The following is an 18,650-nucleotide window of genomic DNA, read 5'->3' on the forward strand; positions in this document are numbered from 1 at the left end:
AATCCATTCCAGAACTTCTAGGGAAATACTGCAATATGCAATTCTTTAACATGCCAAACACTTCAATGATGAATGCTACTAAAATCTTGCTTAATCTTTTTGTAATGATTCAAAACATATCACAATAATAATAAATGAATTATAGTTTGATTTTTAGTCTTTGCACAGTCTTAATCCCCATTTTACAGATGAGGGAATTGAGGCACAGAGGAGTTGGCTTGGCTTGCCCAAAGTCCCACAGCAGACAAGTTGTGGAGCCAGGACTGCTCAATAATAATAATAATAATAGCATTTATTAAGCACTTACTATGTTCAAAGCACTGTTCTAAGCACTGGGGTAGATACAAGGTAATCAAGTTGTCCCACGTGGGGCTCATAGACTTAATCCCCATTTTCCAGATGAGGTAACTGAGGCACAGAGAAGTTAAGTGACTTGCCCAAAGTCACACAGCTGACAAGTGGCGAAGCCAGGATTTGAACCCATGACCCCTGACTTCAAGGCCCAGGCTCTTTCCACTGAGCCAGGCTGCTTCTCTGCTATCCCATCTATGCTATCTCTATGCCCTCCTGGTTTATCCATTGTAAATGGCTCCCAGTTTTGTTTTTCTCAAATGAACAAGCTACTGATCAACAGATCTGAGAAATTTGAAAAAAAAACTTAGAAAGAGGCTCAAGGAGAACAAGAACCCTGATGGAGATCTTAAGCTCTTTGACATCATGTCCATGTCTTCTATTGTTCTGCTAACCTGTTTCTCTGGGTAACAGCTTGTCATTGGGCAAGTAACTTGTCTAATAACTCTATTCATCATCATCATCAATCGTATTTACTGAGCGCTTACTATGTGCAGAGCACTGTACTAAGCGCTTGGGAAGTACAAATTGGCAACATATAGAGACAGTCCCTACCCAACATTGGGCTCACGGTCTAAAAGGGGGAGACAGAGAACAAAACCAAACATAATAACAAAATAAAATAAATAGAATAGATATGTACAAGTAAAATAAATAAATAAATAAATAAATAGAGTAATAAGTACTTTCCCACGTGCTCAGTACAGAGCTCTGCACCTAGTAGTGTTCTCTACATAATCTTGCTGCTGTTGATGATGATCATGAATAAGAAGAAGAAAAAAAAAGACCTGGGAGGGTGGTTGGACAAAATGAATCATTCCATCAATCAATGGTATTTACTGAGTGCTTACTGTGTGCTGCACTCTGTACTAAGTAGTTGGGTATGTACAATACAACAGAGTTGATGGATATGTTCCCTGCCCAATGACAAGCTGCTACCCAGAGAAAAGACTATGGTGTAGAGAAGAGATCATTTTAGAGCTTTGATAGTTGTGAGAAGCTCTTTTCTCCCAGAGGATGGTCCAAGAAGAAATGAGTTGAGATCACAGTAGGTTGGAGCGCAGCAGAGAAGCCTAACTTTCCTGCAGGGTTCCTACCAGATTAGCTTCCAGCCATGCTGGCCTAAACTCACTGGGAGAGAAGGCACAGCCCAAATACTCCATCCATAAGGCATAAAAACTCAGGGAGGTTTAATCAGAGTTTCCAGTTTCTGAAGCACTAATTTGATCCTGGACTGGCGGAGTCCCTGTGAGGAAAGCTACACTTACATTTTGTTTGCTAATGGCTCCCTATGGGGGAAAGAAATAAAACAAAGTAGGGGAAAACAGCATGGCAGCGTGGCTGAGCCACGAGAAACAGTGTGGCTCAGTGAAAAGAGCATGGGCTTTGGAGTTAGAGGTCATGGGTTCAAATCCCGGCTCCACCAACTGTCAGCTGTGTGACTTTGGGCAAGTCACTTAACTTCTCTGGGCCTCAGTTCCCTCATCTGTAAAATGGGGATGAAAACTGTGAGCCCCCCGTGGGGCAACCTGATCACCTTGTACCTTCCCCAGCGCTTAAAACAGTGCTTTGCACACAGTAAATGCTTAACAAATACCATCAAAAAAAAAAAAAACCCAAACTGCAGAGATTTGTTTAGTGAGTGAAGGGTCATAGACTTTTTTTTGTCTGGAAAGGTCTGGGAGTAAAGCTGTTTATCTCCAGATGGATGTTTAAACACAATGCAAAAGTACTTATGTTGAAATGTGACTAGTTTGAAGAGAAAGCGATGGATTGGAAAACAAGAGAAATGTCCCTCCATTTAAGAGAGTAAGAAGGATATATTTATTTTAATAAAGGATGAGAGGTTGTGGTAGCAACACATTCAAGAGCAATAAAGGCTGAATTGGAAATCCAGCATCTGTTCAAAAGGAAGCCTCTCACGGTGGCTCAGCTGGCCAGAATTGTCTGCCCTCCAGCCCCAAGGACATAGTTCCATTAGGGAGATTTTGTCCATAATTAGATTTGAGCAGGACAAATGAAAGGAGAAGACAGGAGCTGGCCCAGGAGAGGAAAAGGTGTAGTGAATTGGCCTTTCCTCTCTCTCTCTTTTCTTCAGCAGAGATAAGGGATATACATGCCAGGTTTCCCCAATTTGCAGATGTTTTGATTCTTTGTCCCATAGAGAGCAGATAACTGTTTCCTCTGTGCATCACTGCTTTCCCCAGGGAACATCCAGTACCAGAAATATTACCTCATGCCCCCTATCAGTATTTCCTCCCTGAGGAGGTAGTGAAGCTCTTCCCGTTTGGCAGGCAGGGAAACTGAGGCATGAGGAGATGAAGCAAGTTACTCAGGGTTACACAGGGGCAAAGAACTTGGAGAATCAGGAACATCAGATTAAGGCAGCTTCCTTCCACCCCCACACAAACCCCAGTCACTGAGGAATAAAGAGTGTTAATCATGATTATGATAGTTAACCACTTAATATGTACCAAGCACTGTGGTAGATACAATACAATCAAATCAGTCACAGTCCCTGATCCACATGAGACTTATGGTCTAAGGGGAGGGAGAGCAGGTATTGAATATTTTTTTAACAGATGTGGAAACTTAGTTACACAGAAATCCCAACGTGGTGCTCACAGTCTAAAGGGAACGAGGGATAGGTATCTAATCCCCATTTCAGAGATGAGGAAACTGAGGCCCAGGGCAACTAACCTGTCAAGAGGTGGAATAAGGAGTAGCAGTCAGGTCTCTCGACTCCCAGTTCTGTGTTCTTTTCACTAAGCCATGATGGTTCTTGAATTTTCCTGATTGGCTATTTTTATAGGTCAAAGTTGCTGAATGCTCACTCAGTTGCCCACCTCATGCATTTCAAATGAAAACCCACTAGACCTTAAGGTCCTTGAGGGCAGGCAAAGCATCTGTTTTTTATTTTAAATGACATTTTTGTTTTGTTTTAATGGTGTTTGTTAAGCACTTACTATGTGCCAGGCCCTGTTTTACGCTCTGAGGTAGATAAAAGGTTGGACATAGTCCATGTCCCACATGGGGCTCACAATCTTAATCCCCATTTTACAGATAAGGTAACCAAGGCACAGAGAAGTGAAGTGACTTGCCCAGGGTCACCCAGCAGACAAGTAGCAGAGCTGGGATTAGAACCCCAGTCCTCTGACTCCCAGGCCATGTTCTTTCCCTAAGTCTTGCTGCTTACTCTGTTGTAGTCTCCCAAGTGCTTAGTACAGTGCTCTGCACAGAGTAAGTGCTCATTAAACACTATTGATCAATTATAAATCAAATAACTTACGAAGCTATTTAGAGAAGAGAAAGGCCTCTTCTGTAGCCTCACCTCTAAGCCTACATCCTTTACCTTCATGTCAAGGAGAAAAGATGGGGGACCACCTCTGCCATGGGCTGAATTGCCCCTCAGGATCCATGCTGAGCCACCCTGCCCTGCCCAGGATTTCATTTTCTCATGTCGCAAGAACACAGGAAAGTGGGAAGACAATGGGAATCGCACCAGGCAGAGGAAGCCTCACACATGAGAGGGCTTGATAGGAGCAGACCCATGGTGGAGGTGCACATTCCTCTGAATGTAAAACGTGATCGATTTAACTCTTGAATTTAACTGAGATTTGATTAATTCTGTTCTCTCAACCTGGTATTTCCAAAAGAAGAATCAGTCAAACCTTAAATTATAGGCAGTGCGTGCATCAACAACATGGATATATTCCCATTTGGGTTTCCAAAGCGATGTGTTTCCAGGCTTTCTTTGTCACTGTGAGGGGAAGAGAAGGTAAATGGAAATTAGATTATTACCTTTTCCAAGTCCCAGAAAGCAATGCAACCTTTACAGAAGGTTGTTCGGCCTGGATCCTGCTGAAATACAGGAAATTTCGCTAGACTGTTGAGGTGTGTTCCTATGGAGCTGAGGTGAGCGCTCTCCTATTTTGGTAATTCTCTGTAGAAATAGATGCCTATTTATAATTTCGAGTAGGTGTGCTAAAAGGACAGAGGTTTAAAGAAGAGATTGGAACTAGGAAGAGTCAGAGCTAACAATCCTGTAAGCCTCCATTTGGGGACCTTTTCGGTGCCGTTTGGAATCACTCAGGTTTTGTCAAAGGCAGTGGATGAGAGAGATTGGAAGTCTGGGTTACCCAGCTGTGGGAGACCACACCCCAAACAGCCTCATAGAGCTGTCACCTAAGTCTGCAGTGTGGTCTAGTGGATAGAGCAGAGGCTTTAGAGTTAGAAGAACCTGGGTTCTAATCCTGCCTCTGCCACTTGTCTGCTATGTGACCTTCGGCAAGTCAGTTCTCTTATCTGTGCCTCAGTTACCTCGTATGTCAAATGGGTGTAAGACTGTGAGCCCTGGGTGGGACAAGACTGTGTCCAACTTGATTACGTTGTATCTACTGCAGCACTTCAAATAGTGCCTGGCACATAGTAAGTGCTTAAAAATACCATAAAAACAAAATAAAAGTCTGCAGATTCAGATGTAAAGAGTCAGTGGTGCACCCCCTGGAGCGGGTGAACACCAGTTCACCTGCCTGCAACAATTTCTGTAAGGCGATATGCTTACTATTACATTTTGGGAGAGAATTTAGCACCCAGTTTCTCCGAGACTGACCTAAATGATCTGAAAAGATAGGGGTCACACACCTGAGCACCTGAGTTTTATTCAGAAAGCACAAAAAATTAACTGGAAAGGGGAAATCTAAAGAGAATTTGAAGTCTTCCCTCGCCTTGCTTAAACTTCCCCAAACAATTAATCATATTTCAATTGGTCATATTTATTGACCTACAGTGTGCAGGTCACTGTACTAAGTGCTTGGGAGAGTACAACACAACAATATAACAGACAAAATGACAGCAGACAATGTCCTGTCCACAGTGTCATTGTACTGTCCACAGTGACCTCACAGCCAGCTTACAAATTGAACAAGGGACTGAAATGGATTACTCTTCCCCGTGGAGGTCTCTCCTCGGAGACAAACAGCCTGGTTTCAAGGAAGACAAACTCTAAGCACCCAGGGAAGAGAAGCTGTCTGACCTAGTGGAAAGAGTCACAAGGACCTGAGTTCCAAACCCAGTTCTACTACCTATCTGCTGTTCACCTTTGGGCAAGTCACTTACTTTTCTGTGCTTTGTTACCTCACTTGTAAAATGGGGATTAAATCCTACTTTTTTCCTACTTTGACTGTGAGCCCCATGTGAGACAGGGTCTGTGTACAACCTGATTAACTTGTGTTTACCCCAGTGCTTAAAATAGTGCTTGGCACATAGTAAGCATTCAGCAAGCACTATTATTATTATCATAATCATCATCAATAATTAATAATAGGACTATTAACAATAATGATAATAAAAAGAGTGAGATGGCTTGCTTTCCTGGCTTTGAATATTCTCTCCCCCATCCTCCCTCTCTACTACACACACCCTCACCCACCACCAAGGATTCCTTTGTTGGAAAGAAGTGCTGGGAAATGGCTTCTGGACAGTGTAATCTCTGAAGTTGGCTTTGATATTTCCAGGTCCTATTTAGGACCAGGAAGTGGCCTTAGTCTTCTGGGAAATGTAGTCTCTAGGGAATCAATCAATCATACTTATCGAGCATTTACTGTGGACAGAACACTTGTCTAAGTGCTTTGGAGAGTACATTATAGCAGAGTTGGTAAAAATGCTCCCGGCCCAAAATAAACTTACATCTCTCTACTTCATAGCCCATTTTCCCTCAGTACCATAGCTCCATTTCCTAAATGGATTTCATGATGATAAGAATAATAATGATGGTATTTTTTAAGCACTTACTATGTGTCAAGCACTGTACCAAGCATTGAGGTAGATACAATATAATCAGGTCAGGCATACAGGTCAGTTCTTTCCCTGTATGGGGCTCATAGTCTGGGTAGGAGTAAAAGTAGGAATTGAATCCTCGTCTTACAAATTAGGTAACTGAGGCACAGAGAAGTTGAGTAACTAGCCCAAAGTTACATAGCAGACAAATGGAAGGACTGGGATTAGAGTGCAGTTTGAGTGTTCAGTTTGCAAAGTGGCATTTTCTTATACCTCCTATGATGCATGCCCCTGAGATGTTAAATACCTCACTATTCCACACTGCCTCTGTGATGACTTTGGGGCTCTTCTCCAAGGTAGAAAACTGAATTGTTTTCCCAAATGCAAAACACTTTTTCCAAATGTATGCTGAGTTTTCTAGGACAACAACGCCTTGCCTTCCTGGAAATCTGTAAGCCTCCTATATACCCCATGGTGTCATAAACAGGTGGTGTTGCCTTGGCAACTTCATAGGACCAATTTGCTGCTCCCTGGACATCTGTATACTGTGCAGATCTCATGTTACGTCTCAATGGAGTCAATTAGGGACAAGGGGGCTCGTGACTCAGATTTACAGATGGAACAAACCACGATATTCAGTATTATAGAAAGAAATCTCTTATTAACATAAAGAAAAGCATCAAGCTCAGCAGATCCTGCTTCTTTTAAGCCCTCAACCCCGGGGGCATTGAAAATTTCCTAATGTGGGATGACCAGCAGTCGGTGTGCAGGTCCTTAAGGGACCGGACCAGCACGAGCATCCCCTGGCCGAGAGGTCTTCTGCTTGAGTCCCTCCCTTCGGAGGACAGTGACCAGCCAAGGACTGGCCGGGACCAATATGAGCATCAGTCACTAGGTCCCCTTCCCGGGGCTGTATTGGTTGTCCTTTTGGAGCAGCAGTGACAGGCTTTTCCCCCAGGCTTGATACTATGCTTGTTGACCCTTCCATTAAACTTCTTCCTCCTAATTGCCCTAATCTACTAATTACAGTCCCATTGTCTTCTGTTCTTAGACGACACCTCCTAGAGCCCTTGCGGTTGTGGCAACATTTAGGTCTTCCACTTGAAGCCAATCCATCTGGCTCACCTGCGATCACAGGAAGTGATATGTTGAAGGGCATTACATTTAACATGGCATTTAGCGAAGTGCAAACTGCACGCTTCATCTCATAATCTGGCATAGACAGCCCATAGTATTCTGTCAGGGACAGCTCTGATGTTGATAGAAATCCATGTTGACCTGTCCCGGTCTCAGGGGGCAAGGAAAGCAGCTCCTTTCCTCGCACCCTGAGTCTAGAGGATAGAATGTGACACAGGGTGTGATTTCCTTTGCCAGTAGTTATCCCTTTTAACAATTGGTGCCCAGATTTCCCTTTTAATGAAATGGGTGAGAGGCAAATCTGTTGTTTTCCTCCTGTGTAGCAATCAGGGCAAAAGAAGGGGCTAGAGCACTTGAGTGGAGTGGTCTGTAAATGCCCCCAAGACCTTAGGACCCCACTGGTCAGGTGCCTTCGAGATCATCCTGGAATTCCTTGGTGCTGCACAGTGGTTGCATTTTTTTTATGGTATTTGTTAAGTGCTGGCAACAGTACTAAGCGCTGGTGTAGATACAAGCTAATCAGTTTGGACACAGTCTGTGTCCCGTATGGGGCTCACAGTCTTAATGCCCATTTTGCAGACAAGGTAATTGAGGCACAGAGAAGTTTGGTGACTTGCCCAAGGTCACAGTGACAGTGCTGGGAGTAGAACGCAGGTCCTTCTGACTCCCAGGCCTGTGTTATATCCACTAGGCCATAGTACAAGTTGGAAAATATTTTGGCGTGGACAAGGTGATTTTTAGTTGCATTAGAGTCCGTGCTGGAAACGGATACTCACTCTCTTGTCAAATAGAGGAGTCCATTTGGGATAGATGTATTTTCTTGGTCACAGTTCTGAGGAAAGGTCTTGTCAATTTAAATTTTCCACTGAATTCCATGCCAGCTTTTCTCTGGGAACCACTACAGTGCTCTGCTCCTAATGAGAGTGCAAGAGGAAGAACAAGGATACAACAGGTACCAGCCCAAGGCAGGGAGACAGAGAAGCCTAGTGAGCTAGCAGAATAATGCCAGCTGTGCCATGCAACGTGATGTGTGATCAAAGGCAAGTCACTTGGGTCTATTTCCCCACCCGTAAAATAGGAATAATCTGTTTGCTTCATAATAATAATGATGTGTGGTATTTGTTAAATGCTTACTATGTGCCAGGCCCTGTTTTAAGCTTTGGGATGGATACAAATAATTGATGTGAGCCCCATGGGGGCTTGCTGTGGGCAGGGTACATGTCTACCAACTCTTATTATGTTGTGCTGTCCCAAGCACTTAATAAAGTGTTCTGCCCACAGTAAGTCCATAATAAATAACATTGATTGATCTCTTATTCATCCATTCATTCATTCAATCATATTATTGACTCCAGTGCTTGCAGACTAGTGAATAGAGCATAGGCCTGAGAGTTAGAAGGTCATGGGTTCTAATGCTGACTCCACCACATGTTTGCCATGTGACCTTGGATAAGTCATTGTAATTCTCTGTGCCTCAGTAACCTCATATGTAAAATGGGGATTGAAACTATGAGCCCTACCTGGGACAGGGACTGTTTCCAACCTGATTTGCTTGTATCCACCCCAGTACTTAGTACAGTGTTTGGCATATAGTAAATGCTTAACAAATGTCATTATTATCATTCAGCACATACTACAATATTCCCTTAATAAAAACTGTAATTATGGTGACAGGGTTGTAATGCTATCACCAAGATGGAATTATTCAAAGGTGGTGTGGGTTTAGGAGGGGAAGCGAAAAGCTTAGTTGTAAATATGTAGAGTTTGACGTGCTGGTCGTGCCTCCAAGAGCAAATGCCCTGAAATCAAGAGAAAAACCAAAATTAGATAGCTGGGCAGCTGCCTCAGATGGTGAAGTCAATATGGGTGTAATCCAGAAAGAGAAAGGTTGGGGGAGGTCGTAGAGGAGGCAACAGAGGGACTCTGGGAAGTTCACGCCTGATGGCTTCTATTTTAACAACAAGTAGTTGTGAAGTTATTATGGGTTAGGAATGGGAGAGATTAGGTTAGTAGGGTTTATGAAGGAGGTAAAGGTTTTTGAGTAGTTTATCAGGAACTGCTCCCTTAATTAGAGAGTATTCATTTCTCTTTATGGAGCTCTGTGTGTGTGTGTGTGTGTGTGTGTGTTTGCGTGTGAATGTGTATGAATTTCAGGATTGCTGAAAAGCCCCGTGAACAAGACAGCACTGACGTTGATTGCAGTGAGCTCCTGCATCCTGGCCATGGTTTGTGGAAGCCAGCTCTCCTGCCCTCTGACAGTGAAGGTGACGCTACACGTGCCCGAACACTTCATCGCAGATGGTAAGAGTTGATCAGCAATTCTTTGAGGTGTAACTTTTCTGATATTAATCATCATTATTACTACTATTGTATTTGTTAAGCCCTTACTATGTGCTCAGCATGGGGTAGACACAAAATTATTAGACACAGTCTCTGACCCACAAAGGGCACGAGAGGGAGAACAGGTTCTTATCCCCATTTTATCGCTGAGGAAAATGAAGCAAATGGAGGGATCTGGATTGGAACCCAGATTCCAGAGCACTTTTTAGCCCTCTGACAAATAAAGGAGACTGTTGAGATCTCAATAAATCCACCTTATAAAGTGAATTTGCATATATCCCTAGGCACAGAGAGGCCAAGTGAAAAACAACAAGTTGGTGGTAATAGAACTAAGAATGCAATTTTGCTGCTTCCTTTCCTGTTTCTGGATTTTGCCATGAGAGCAGTGTCCTTCCTTCTCTCCCATGCACCTGATCAGTATTCAGTAACATGCCCTATGTTGCTCTGGTTTTTTTTTTTGGGGGGGGGGGGGTGTATAATATTTGTTAAGTGCTTACTATAGATACAAGATCATCATATTTGATAGAGTCCATGTTCCACTTGGGGCTCATATTCTAAATTCCCATTTTACAGGTAGAGTGACTGAGGCACAGTGAAGTTAAGGTTCTTGCTCATGATCACATAGCAGACAAGTGGTGAAGCTAGGATTAGAGCCCAGGTCCTCTGATTCCCAGGCCTGTGCACTTTCCACTAGGCCATGCTGCTTCTCTCATGAATCATTTCTTCTTAGAAACCTTATTAATCAATCAGTAGTATTTATTGGCAATTTCCTGTGTGCAGAGCACTGTACTACATGTCTGGGATAGTTCAATGCAAGAGATTTGGTTGACATGATTCCTGCCTTCAAGAAGTTTACAGTCTAGTGAGGGAGACAGACATTAAAACAATTAACAAATAGGGAAAACAGTAGAACCTAAGGATGCATGTGTGCATCAATCAATCATATTGACTGAGTGCTTACTGTGGTCAGAGTACTAAGGGCTTGGGAGAGTACAGTATGACAATGGGTAGACATATTCCCTGTCCACAGTGAGCGTACAGTCTAGAGAGGGACTACGGATATGTACATAAGTGCTGTGGGCTTGAGGGTGGGATTAATAAAGGGTGTAAATCCAAGTGCAAGGGTGATGCAGAAGGGAGTGGGAGAAGAGGATATGTGGGCCCAGTTGAGGAAGGCCCCTCGAGTGATCACCTATCGCATATGACAAGGAAGGTCATTCCAGGCTAGAAGCAGAATGTGGGCGAGAAGTCGGAGGCAAGATAGATGAGATTGAGGTACCTTGAATAAGTTGACAGTAGAGGAGCTAAGAGTGTGGTCTGGGTTGTAGTAGGAAAACAGAGAGATAAGGTAGGAGAGGGCAAGGTGATTGAGTGCTTTACAGCTGATGGTAAGGAGTTACTATTTGATGTGAAGGTGGATGGGCAATCTCTCGAGGTTCTCTAGAGTGTGGAAACATGGACTGAACAGTTTTGTAGAAAAAGTGATCTGGGCAACAGAGTGAAATGTGGACTGGAGAGAAGAAAGATAGGAGGCAGGGAAGTCAGCAAGGAGGCTAATGAAGTAATTAAGGAGGGGTAGGATAAGTGCTTGGATTAATGAGGTCAGTATGGAGGCATATGCAGTAGTTGAGGCGGGATAAGAAAAGTGCTTAGACCAGCATGGTAGCAATTTAGATAGAAAGGAGGGTGCAGATAATAGAGATATTATAAAACCCACAGGATTAGGAAACAAACTGAATATGCGGGTTGAATGAAAGAGATGAATTTATGTTATGGATGGGGTGCTAGATCAAATGCCCTTATTCGACTCTGGCATAAATTCTGCCCTAGGTGGAAGGATGCCCATCAACCCAGAGCTATGAGGGGAGATGTGATATGACTCATCAATGTCAATGTCATTAAAGAATGGCTGAAGTGGAACAGTCATTGGGCCTTCTGGAAGGCTGGACTTGGGGCAGCAAATAGAGAAAGAGACCAGGAAGGTGATGTGGTTGGAGCTGGTGAGGAGCTACAGACCCACAAACACTTTTGGCCTATTAATTCCTTCATGGGCCATGTGGTGATCTCCACAATGTGGTGGGACCCACACCTATAGCAAATTCCACAGTGGAGAGGGAACGATATGGCAGACAGGGGCACCAGGAGGCTGGATGAGTAGGCACCTGCTGTCTAAGGGGTTGAGCCTTTAAGGAACTGAATTGAAGACACACAGAAAAGAGTTGTGGAGGGCAAGCTTAAGGGTCCTGCTAGGTAGGTATGAGCACCTCCTCTCCTTGGAAACATTTCATTTTCTTTTTCAGTTCCCCTCCTAGATTTGTGGGGACACACCCTTTCTTTAAATAAAAAGTGTTGGTATCTTAGAGGTTTGCTTCCTGGGTGAATGTGAATCTTTGTGTTTTCCAGATCCCTTTAGAGCAAGCGAAACTCATGTACTAATGGCTGAGGGAGATACTTAGATTTCTTCTTAGAGTCATCCTCCCCCTTGTCCTGATCATGAGCTGTGGCTTCCATTTTTGGATCAAGCTACTCCCTAGGAAATCTGTTTCAAGGCAGAATAGCTTCCTTTGACTTCAGCCCTCTAGACAGTATGAGGAGCTTAGTAAAGTCCCTTTGGAGTGGCTGCATTCTCCTCACCTCCCTTCTTCAAATCCCCCAATTTATGTACATTCAGCCCTCTCTATTGAATTTCTTTGGGTGGAGCAGTAGGCATGCTCCTAGCCAGGCTCAAGCAGTGAGGAAGTCATTGGCACAGAAGAATTGGAACAGACTGAATAATAGATCCCGTCTGCAGGAAGAAAATGAAATTTGCCCTCATGTTCGTGAAAAGTTGCACTTGATGCTTGCTGCATATTATGTGGAAAAGGTCAGTAAGACACAACACTCTCCCAGAGCCAAGCTGGCAAGAGCAGTAAATACTGACAGGAGCAGCCCTTATCCAGTTTCTTGGCATGCCTTCCCCTGCGTCTTGCCCTCCCTTGTCTCTTCTCCAACACCAGCAATGTCCTGCCATCAGAAGCTTGTGCACAATGTGAATCAGTTGTAGGAAGAACACCATATTGCAGGGTCCCTTGGGGCCCCCTCTCCGAGGCCAGCAGGAATGAAAATCTGTAAAAATGATGAGCTTAAAAATAGAAACACAAAAAATACTCCACCCTCTCCTTTCTCCACAGCCCTCACTGTCAGCAAAATGCTGGGTGACTTGTCCCCTTAGCAGGCTGGAAGGATTCTGGGCCTAGTTTTTTGGCTCATTTCTCATTGTTGCCCTGGGGAAGGTCGCAGAATGGAACTGTTTCCTCTGTGGGTAGATTGGGAAATTTTCAATGACTCTTCGAGCCTCCCAGAGGTAATAGTCATACTATAGTGCTTTGCTATCATTCAAGAAAAAGTCCCCCAAGTCAATCGTGTTGATTGAGCACTTACTGTGTGCAGAGCACTGTACTAAGCGCTTGAGAGAGTACAATATAACAGAGATGGGAGACATGTTTCCTGCTCACAGTAAGCTTCTAGACTATAGTGGTAAACGGTGGTAGAGTGGCTCCACCCACCATTTATAATTTGAAACATTCTAGCAGGGAGTTTTCACCAGTTCCCAAAGGGCAAACCCCAAGGCAAAGCATATTCTCTCCCTTCAGATGTTAAAGTCACACTGTACACAGTAAGCACACAGTAAATGCCACTGATTGATCATCAACAGAGCCAGGAATAAAACCTTTGAGTCCTTGCTCCTAGTTCTGTCTCCCTTGGAGGGAGAGGGGTAGTGTCCCTTTGAGGAAGATTCCAACCAAACTGCATACTACGACACATGAAAATGAAGTGGGTTGGCTCCCATACTGTGGGATGAGGAAAACCTAAATTAAACTGAGACTCAGAACACCCAAGGGAAGGTGGCAATGAAATACCAATAAAACAGGTTAATATGCTGAAAACAGGGTGAACTCCAACCCTGACTTAATGAGTGTGGAAAAGAAAATGTGCAGCTGGAAGTAGAGGGAGGGTATCAGTTGGAATTCAGATGAGATCCATAAGGAAACTGAATCTATAATTATAAACTGTGCAAGCTCTTTCTCCCCCTCTCTGATTTGATTGGCAACTTGTGCGGTGATACCCACGGGCTGCCACCAGGAACAATACGAGTCACTGTGGTAGTATCATTTTTCCCCAAATCTTTTCATTTGATGCCCAGAACTCCCTATGCTGCCAACGGAGAAATGCTTCGAGCCATTCTTTCCTTAAATAAAAACCAAGTCCTCAGGTAAAAACTGCTCTGCCAGCTGAATATTCTCAAACATTTATAAGGGCATCACAACCTCCAGTTGGGTTGGAATTTTTAATGACACTCTGTCGGGATTCCGGTTTACCTCCACCCCAGTGTGAATCATTGCTAATTTCCCACTTTAACAAAGGGGTATAACTGAGTTTGGCGTCCAAAATTGGAGACTAATTTCTCTGTTTTGATAGCTTGCATCCAATAATATGTTTTCCGAAACCGGGGGCGTGGGGGTGTGGGGAAGGAGGGAAGCTTAATTTCCTCCTCTTAATAATTGCACCCTGCTGTTGGGAGCAGACAGTGAGCCAGCTTGCCTTCTGTTGTGGGGAGGCGGTGGGGTGGGGGAGACAGAGCAGGCTGAGTTGCAGTTCCACTTATAGTTAGAGCTTTCTACAGAGGAAACAAGTTATTGTTTAGCACTTTAAATTGCTCAGGGCTCTCTCTGCTCTAGGCCATTCCTGTTGTGTCTGTGGGCCTTCAGCAAAAGACCAATTGAAAGGGTATTTCGCCCAGACCAAGTCAGGTGAGATTTATCTTAGAATTCTCTCCAGGCCCCATTGAAAGCCACAATTCCACAGAGCCTGAGGCTGAGGCCAAACCTAGCCTGGGCAGCTGCTAATGGCATTCCCACCTCTCTCAACAATAAAGAACAGAATCAAACCAGGAGCATCTGCGGCTGATGAAATCCTCTTTCATACCAAATCAGATGCCCTTTGAAGAAAGCTTTAAAGAATAAAAGCAGGCATCCTAAATCTTTTTAAAGCTCCCCAGTCTAACCTAATAAAGAGGGAAGCTTCTTGAGATAGTTATTTTCCCACCAGCTGAAGCAGAGCAGCAGTAGCTAGGGAAAGAGTGAGTGAGGGAAGGAAGATGGTCCAGATTCTGGGGATTTGGACTCTGGTTCCCGGAGAGCAGAGAAAAAAAAATGTGGGTTGAAAGATGAATGAAAATGGGAGGTGAGTCAGTACCAAGAAAATAATCAAAGCCCTGAGTTCTTGCTCTGTAGGGGCTAGCTTTGGAGGTTAATGGGGGCAGTCCTTTCTCCTCCCCTCAGGACAGAGCCAGATTTATGCAGCTATTCTCTCTTCATATTTATTGAGTGCTTACTGTATGCAGAGCATTGTACTAAGCGCTTGGGAAGTACAAGTTGGCAACATAAAGAGATGGTCCCTACCCAACAACGGGTTCACAGTCTAGAAGGGGGAGACAGAAAACAAAACAAAACATGTAGACAGATGTCAAAACCAACAGAATAAATAGAATTACAGCTATATGCACATCATTAATAAAATAGAGTAGTAAATATGTATAAGTAAAATAAATAGAGTAATAAATATGTACAAATATGTGCAAGTGCTGTGGGGAGGGGAAAGAGGTAGGGCAGAGGGAGGGGGGCAATGGGGAGGGGAGGAGAAGAGGAAAAAGGGGGCTCAGTCTGGGAAGGCCTTCTGGAAGAGGTGAGCTCTCAGTAGGGCTTTGAAGGGAGGAAAAGAGCTAGTTTGGCGGATGTGTGGAGGGAGGGAATTCCAGGCAAGGGGAAGGATGTGGGCCAGGGGTCGACAGTGGGACAGGCAAGAAAGAGGCACAGTGAGGAGGTTAGCAGCAGAGGAGCAGAGGTTGTGGGCTGGATTTCCGGAGAAGACCTGGATGCCGACCTGGGAGCCCTGGGTTTAGGCCTGGATGCCACTTGTCCGGGCGCTGGCCCGCTAGGCGGTCCCTCTGTGGGGGCAGGAGACCCTGGCCCAAGGAGGCCCCCGGATGTGGGGAGACCCTGCGAATACAGCGGAAGCATCTCCGTATGCTGGTTTGGAAGACAAGGTTGTATGGAGGCGATTCTGCTGGATTCCTGGGGACATGGGGGCCGGTGGCTCAGTTGTCTCGGTCATTCGGTCATCTTTCTCACCTTCTGCAGCACTACTATGGGCTTCCACTGCTGGTTAATCAAGAACAACTTTTGAGGTTGGGCAGGATCCACGCTCTCCCATGGCTCTGGATTTTGGGATCTGCTGAGGCTCTGCGGTTGCTCTTGACTCTCTAGGGCACCAGGATATATCAGAACTGTAGCATCCAAGCTACCGCCTTTGCCAGCGAACAAGCTGGCTCATGGTGGAGAGCTCCTTGCTTCAGCTAGCTACCACAAGTCCTTTGTGTCCTCAACTCTTCTCCGCTTTCATTCTGCTTCTGCATGGACGGTTTAGGGATGTGTGCCTCCACTCACTCTCACAAGGATGGTGTCACTCACAACACCACAACCCACCCAGATTAACAGTTTGCATTCAGTGCATTCAAAGACAGAGGGAAAAAAACCCAAAACTCTAATGAACACACACTGTTATGACGTTTCACAAATCCACCTTGGATAGGAATTATTATTTGGAGATGCCATTGCTCTGTCGGAATGGAATCCATTTATCAAAGTGCAGAAAATGACTTCGCTGAGGAATTTGCACCATTAGAGTGACATTTAGGAGGAGCATCAGAGGGACAGGAAGAAAGTCCCCATGGGATAAAATCACCGAGGAATATCAACTGCTTTTTGATGATGTTTTACATGAATGATAGTAGAACCATATCTTCATAGAGACTTGAGGTAGAAGGAGAACCATCATTGGAGGGCTTTGGAATATCGGAATGGATGGTCTCGTTTCAGCAGAGCTGGAAATACTGTATCAGTTTTTAAAACCAGCTTTACAACAAATGGGGAAACTACAAATGGAAGGAGTGTTTGTGTGTGTGTGCGCACGCACGCACATGCCCGCGCATGAGAGAGAGAGGGTGTGTGTACATGTGGGCATGTGCATCTTCAGGACATATTCAAACCATCTGTGAAGTAGGTCTGTAGTGTATGTAGGTGTGGAATGCCTGGAGCACGAGAGGTATTTGATCTCAGTATGGAATCAAATCAAGTTGTAGGACTGCAGATCAATTGTAGAATAGAAGCCCTTTTCAAAACCTCACATGATGAGATGTAGTGGTGGGAAGGGAGAGAACAGTAACATAATAATAATTGTGATAGTTGTTAAGTGCTTATTGTGTTTTAAGCACTGTACTAAGCACTTGGGCAGATATAAGATAACCAGGTCAAAAACAGTCTCTGTCCCACATGGAGCTCAACAAGAGACAAACCACCGGCAGGGACCTAAAACAATAAAAAATGAAGTGACTAGGAGCAGAAAGTTCAGAAAGATTTTGATATCAAGAGAGAAACAAAAACAGTTTCAGGCATTTGGGGTAATAAATGCAACAGTGAAACAAGGATTCATCCTTACAGGTTCCTAATGCAGAAAGGATTGTCAGTCACACACTGTTCTTAATCACGTCAAGACACCACTGATTGAATGATAAAAAAAAGGACTAACAATCAGTAGAATCATATTGAAACATGAAACAAGGGTATGTGAGACTAGGGAGTGGGTCTGCTCTGATTATATTGTGTCTACTCCAGCACCTAGCACAATACTTGGTACATAGTATGCACTAAATAAATATCACAATTTAACACAAATATTAGCATCTTTAGTTTTAATGTCTCCACACTACTCCCAAGTAGCCTACAGAGTGTTACAGTCACAGTCTCTTGATCCCTGTAACACTCCTGGAAGATTAGGACAGGACAGTAATAGTCTTGCCTATTTTGCAAATGAGAAAAATGAGGTCCAGATAAGGAAATAACTTTCCCAAGGTCCTGCTGTAAGGCAGAGGGTCAACCATACCTCAAGCCCAGACCATTTGAACCAAGTGTTTTGTCTGCCTTGTCCTCACTTCCTCTCATTTGTGGATGTTTGTGTGTGAGAGGGTGTGTGTGTGTTAGGGTCGCTACACACATGGGCTCAGGAACAGAGGTGATAGATGGTTGCCTGTGATATGGCATACCCTGCATACACCACTGCACATACTGTGAGGGGATGTCTCCTTGGATAATATACTTTAGGAAATTCCATAGAGCTTTTCTCTAACAGAGGAAATGAGAAACAACAACAAATAACCAACTTCTAGCCTTGGGATGCGATTCAACAATTATTTCTCACAATTGATTGTTAATTGTTTTAGCCAAAGATTATGCATCTCCCTTCCTCATGCCTGCCTCCTCTTAGAGGCTGGAGAATTGGATCTGGCTATTAGTACCACTTACTAATTTCCTCTGAGTCTTGCTGGCTAAAATGCCTGGCTTGGAACAACTTTTAATTTTGTTTTTAATTAAATTTCAGTTGTTTCAAATCATTCACTTTTAATGTCATTGCTTTGCAAACCTTAGAAAAGAGAAACAGTGTTGGGTGCTATGAGCATTAGGCGTATACATACACAAATGTTCTCTATGTACTCTTCTATCTATGTGTATCCAAACCCAGTTTAGGTCTCATATTTCTGCAACCATTTATATCTGATGTATCTGTGTGAATACATACGTATGAAATACTCCCGAAATACTTCAGTTACACCATTAGGAATCTGGGACAGTTCTAGGCAAAGAAGTATTTTCCTGGTTTCCCTCCCCCTGCTGTCATTCTCTTCCTGAGTTGTGGAAAGGGAAGGCACATAGCCTATTGGAAAGACCATGGATCTGGGAATCAGAGGACCTGGGTTCTAATCCTGGTTCTGCTACTTGTCTGCTGTGTGACCTTGGGCAACTCACTTAACTTCTCTGTGCTTCAGTTACCTCATCTGCAAAATGGGAATTAAGACTGTGATCCCCATGTGAGAAACAGACTATGTACAACCTGATTAGCTTGTATCTACTCTCATACTTAGAACAGTGCCTGGAATGTAGTAAGTGCTT

General features: G+C 44.0%; 1 protein-coding gene across 4 annotated transcripts in view; it reads left to right on the forward strand.

Moving 5' to 3' along the window:
* Positions 1–18,650, forward strand: part of ASTN2 (astrotactin 2) — an 854,016-nt gene that overhangs the window by 317,030 nt on the left and 518,336 nt on the right. For all 4 annotated transcript variants that reach the window (XM_038744812.1, XM_038744813.1, XM_038744815.1 and 1 more), the window contains one exon: positions 9,421–9,567. In XM_038744812.1, coding sequence (XP_038600740.1) covers positions 9,421–9,567 — 147 coding nt within the window. The remainder of the gene's footprint in view (positions 1–9,420; positions 9,568–18,650) is intronic.

This window comes from Tachyglossus aculeatus, chromosome 4 (genome assembly GCF_015852505.1).
Source record: "Tachyglossus aculeatus isolate mTacAcu1 chromosome 4, mTacAcu1.pri, whole genome shotgun sequence".
In the NCBI taxonomy this organism is placed as follows: domain Eukaryota; kingdom Metazoa; phylum Chordata; class Mammalia; order Monotremata; family Tachyglossidae; genus Tachyglossus; species Tachyglossus aculeatus.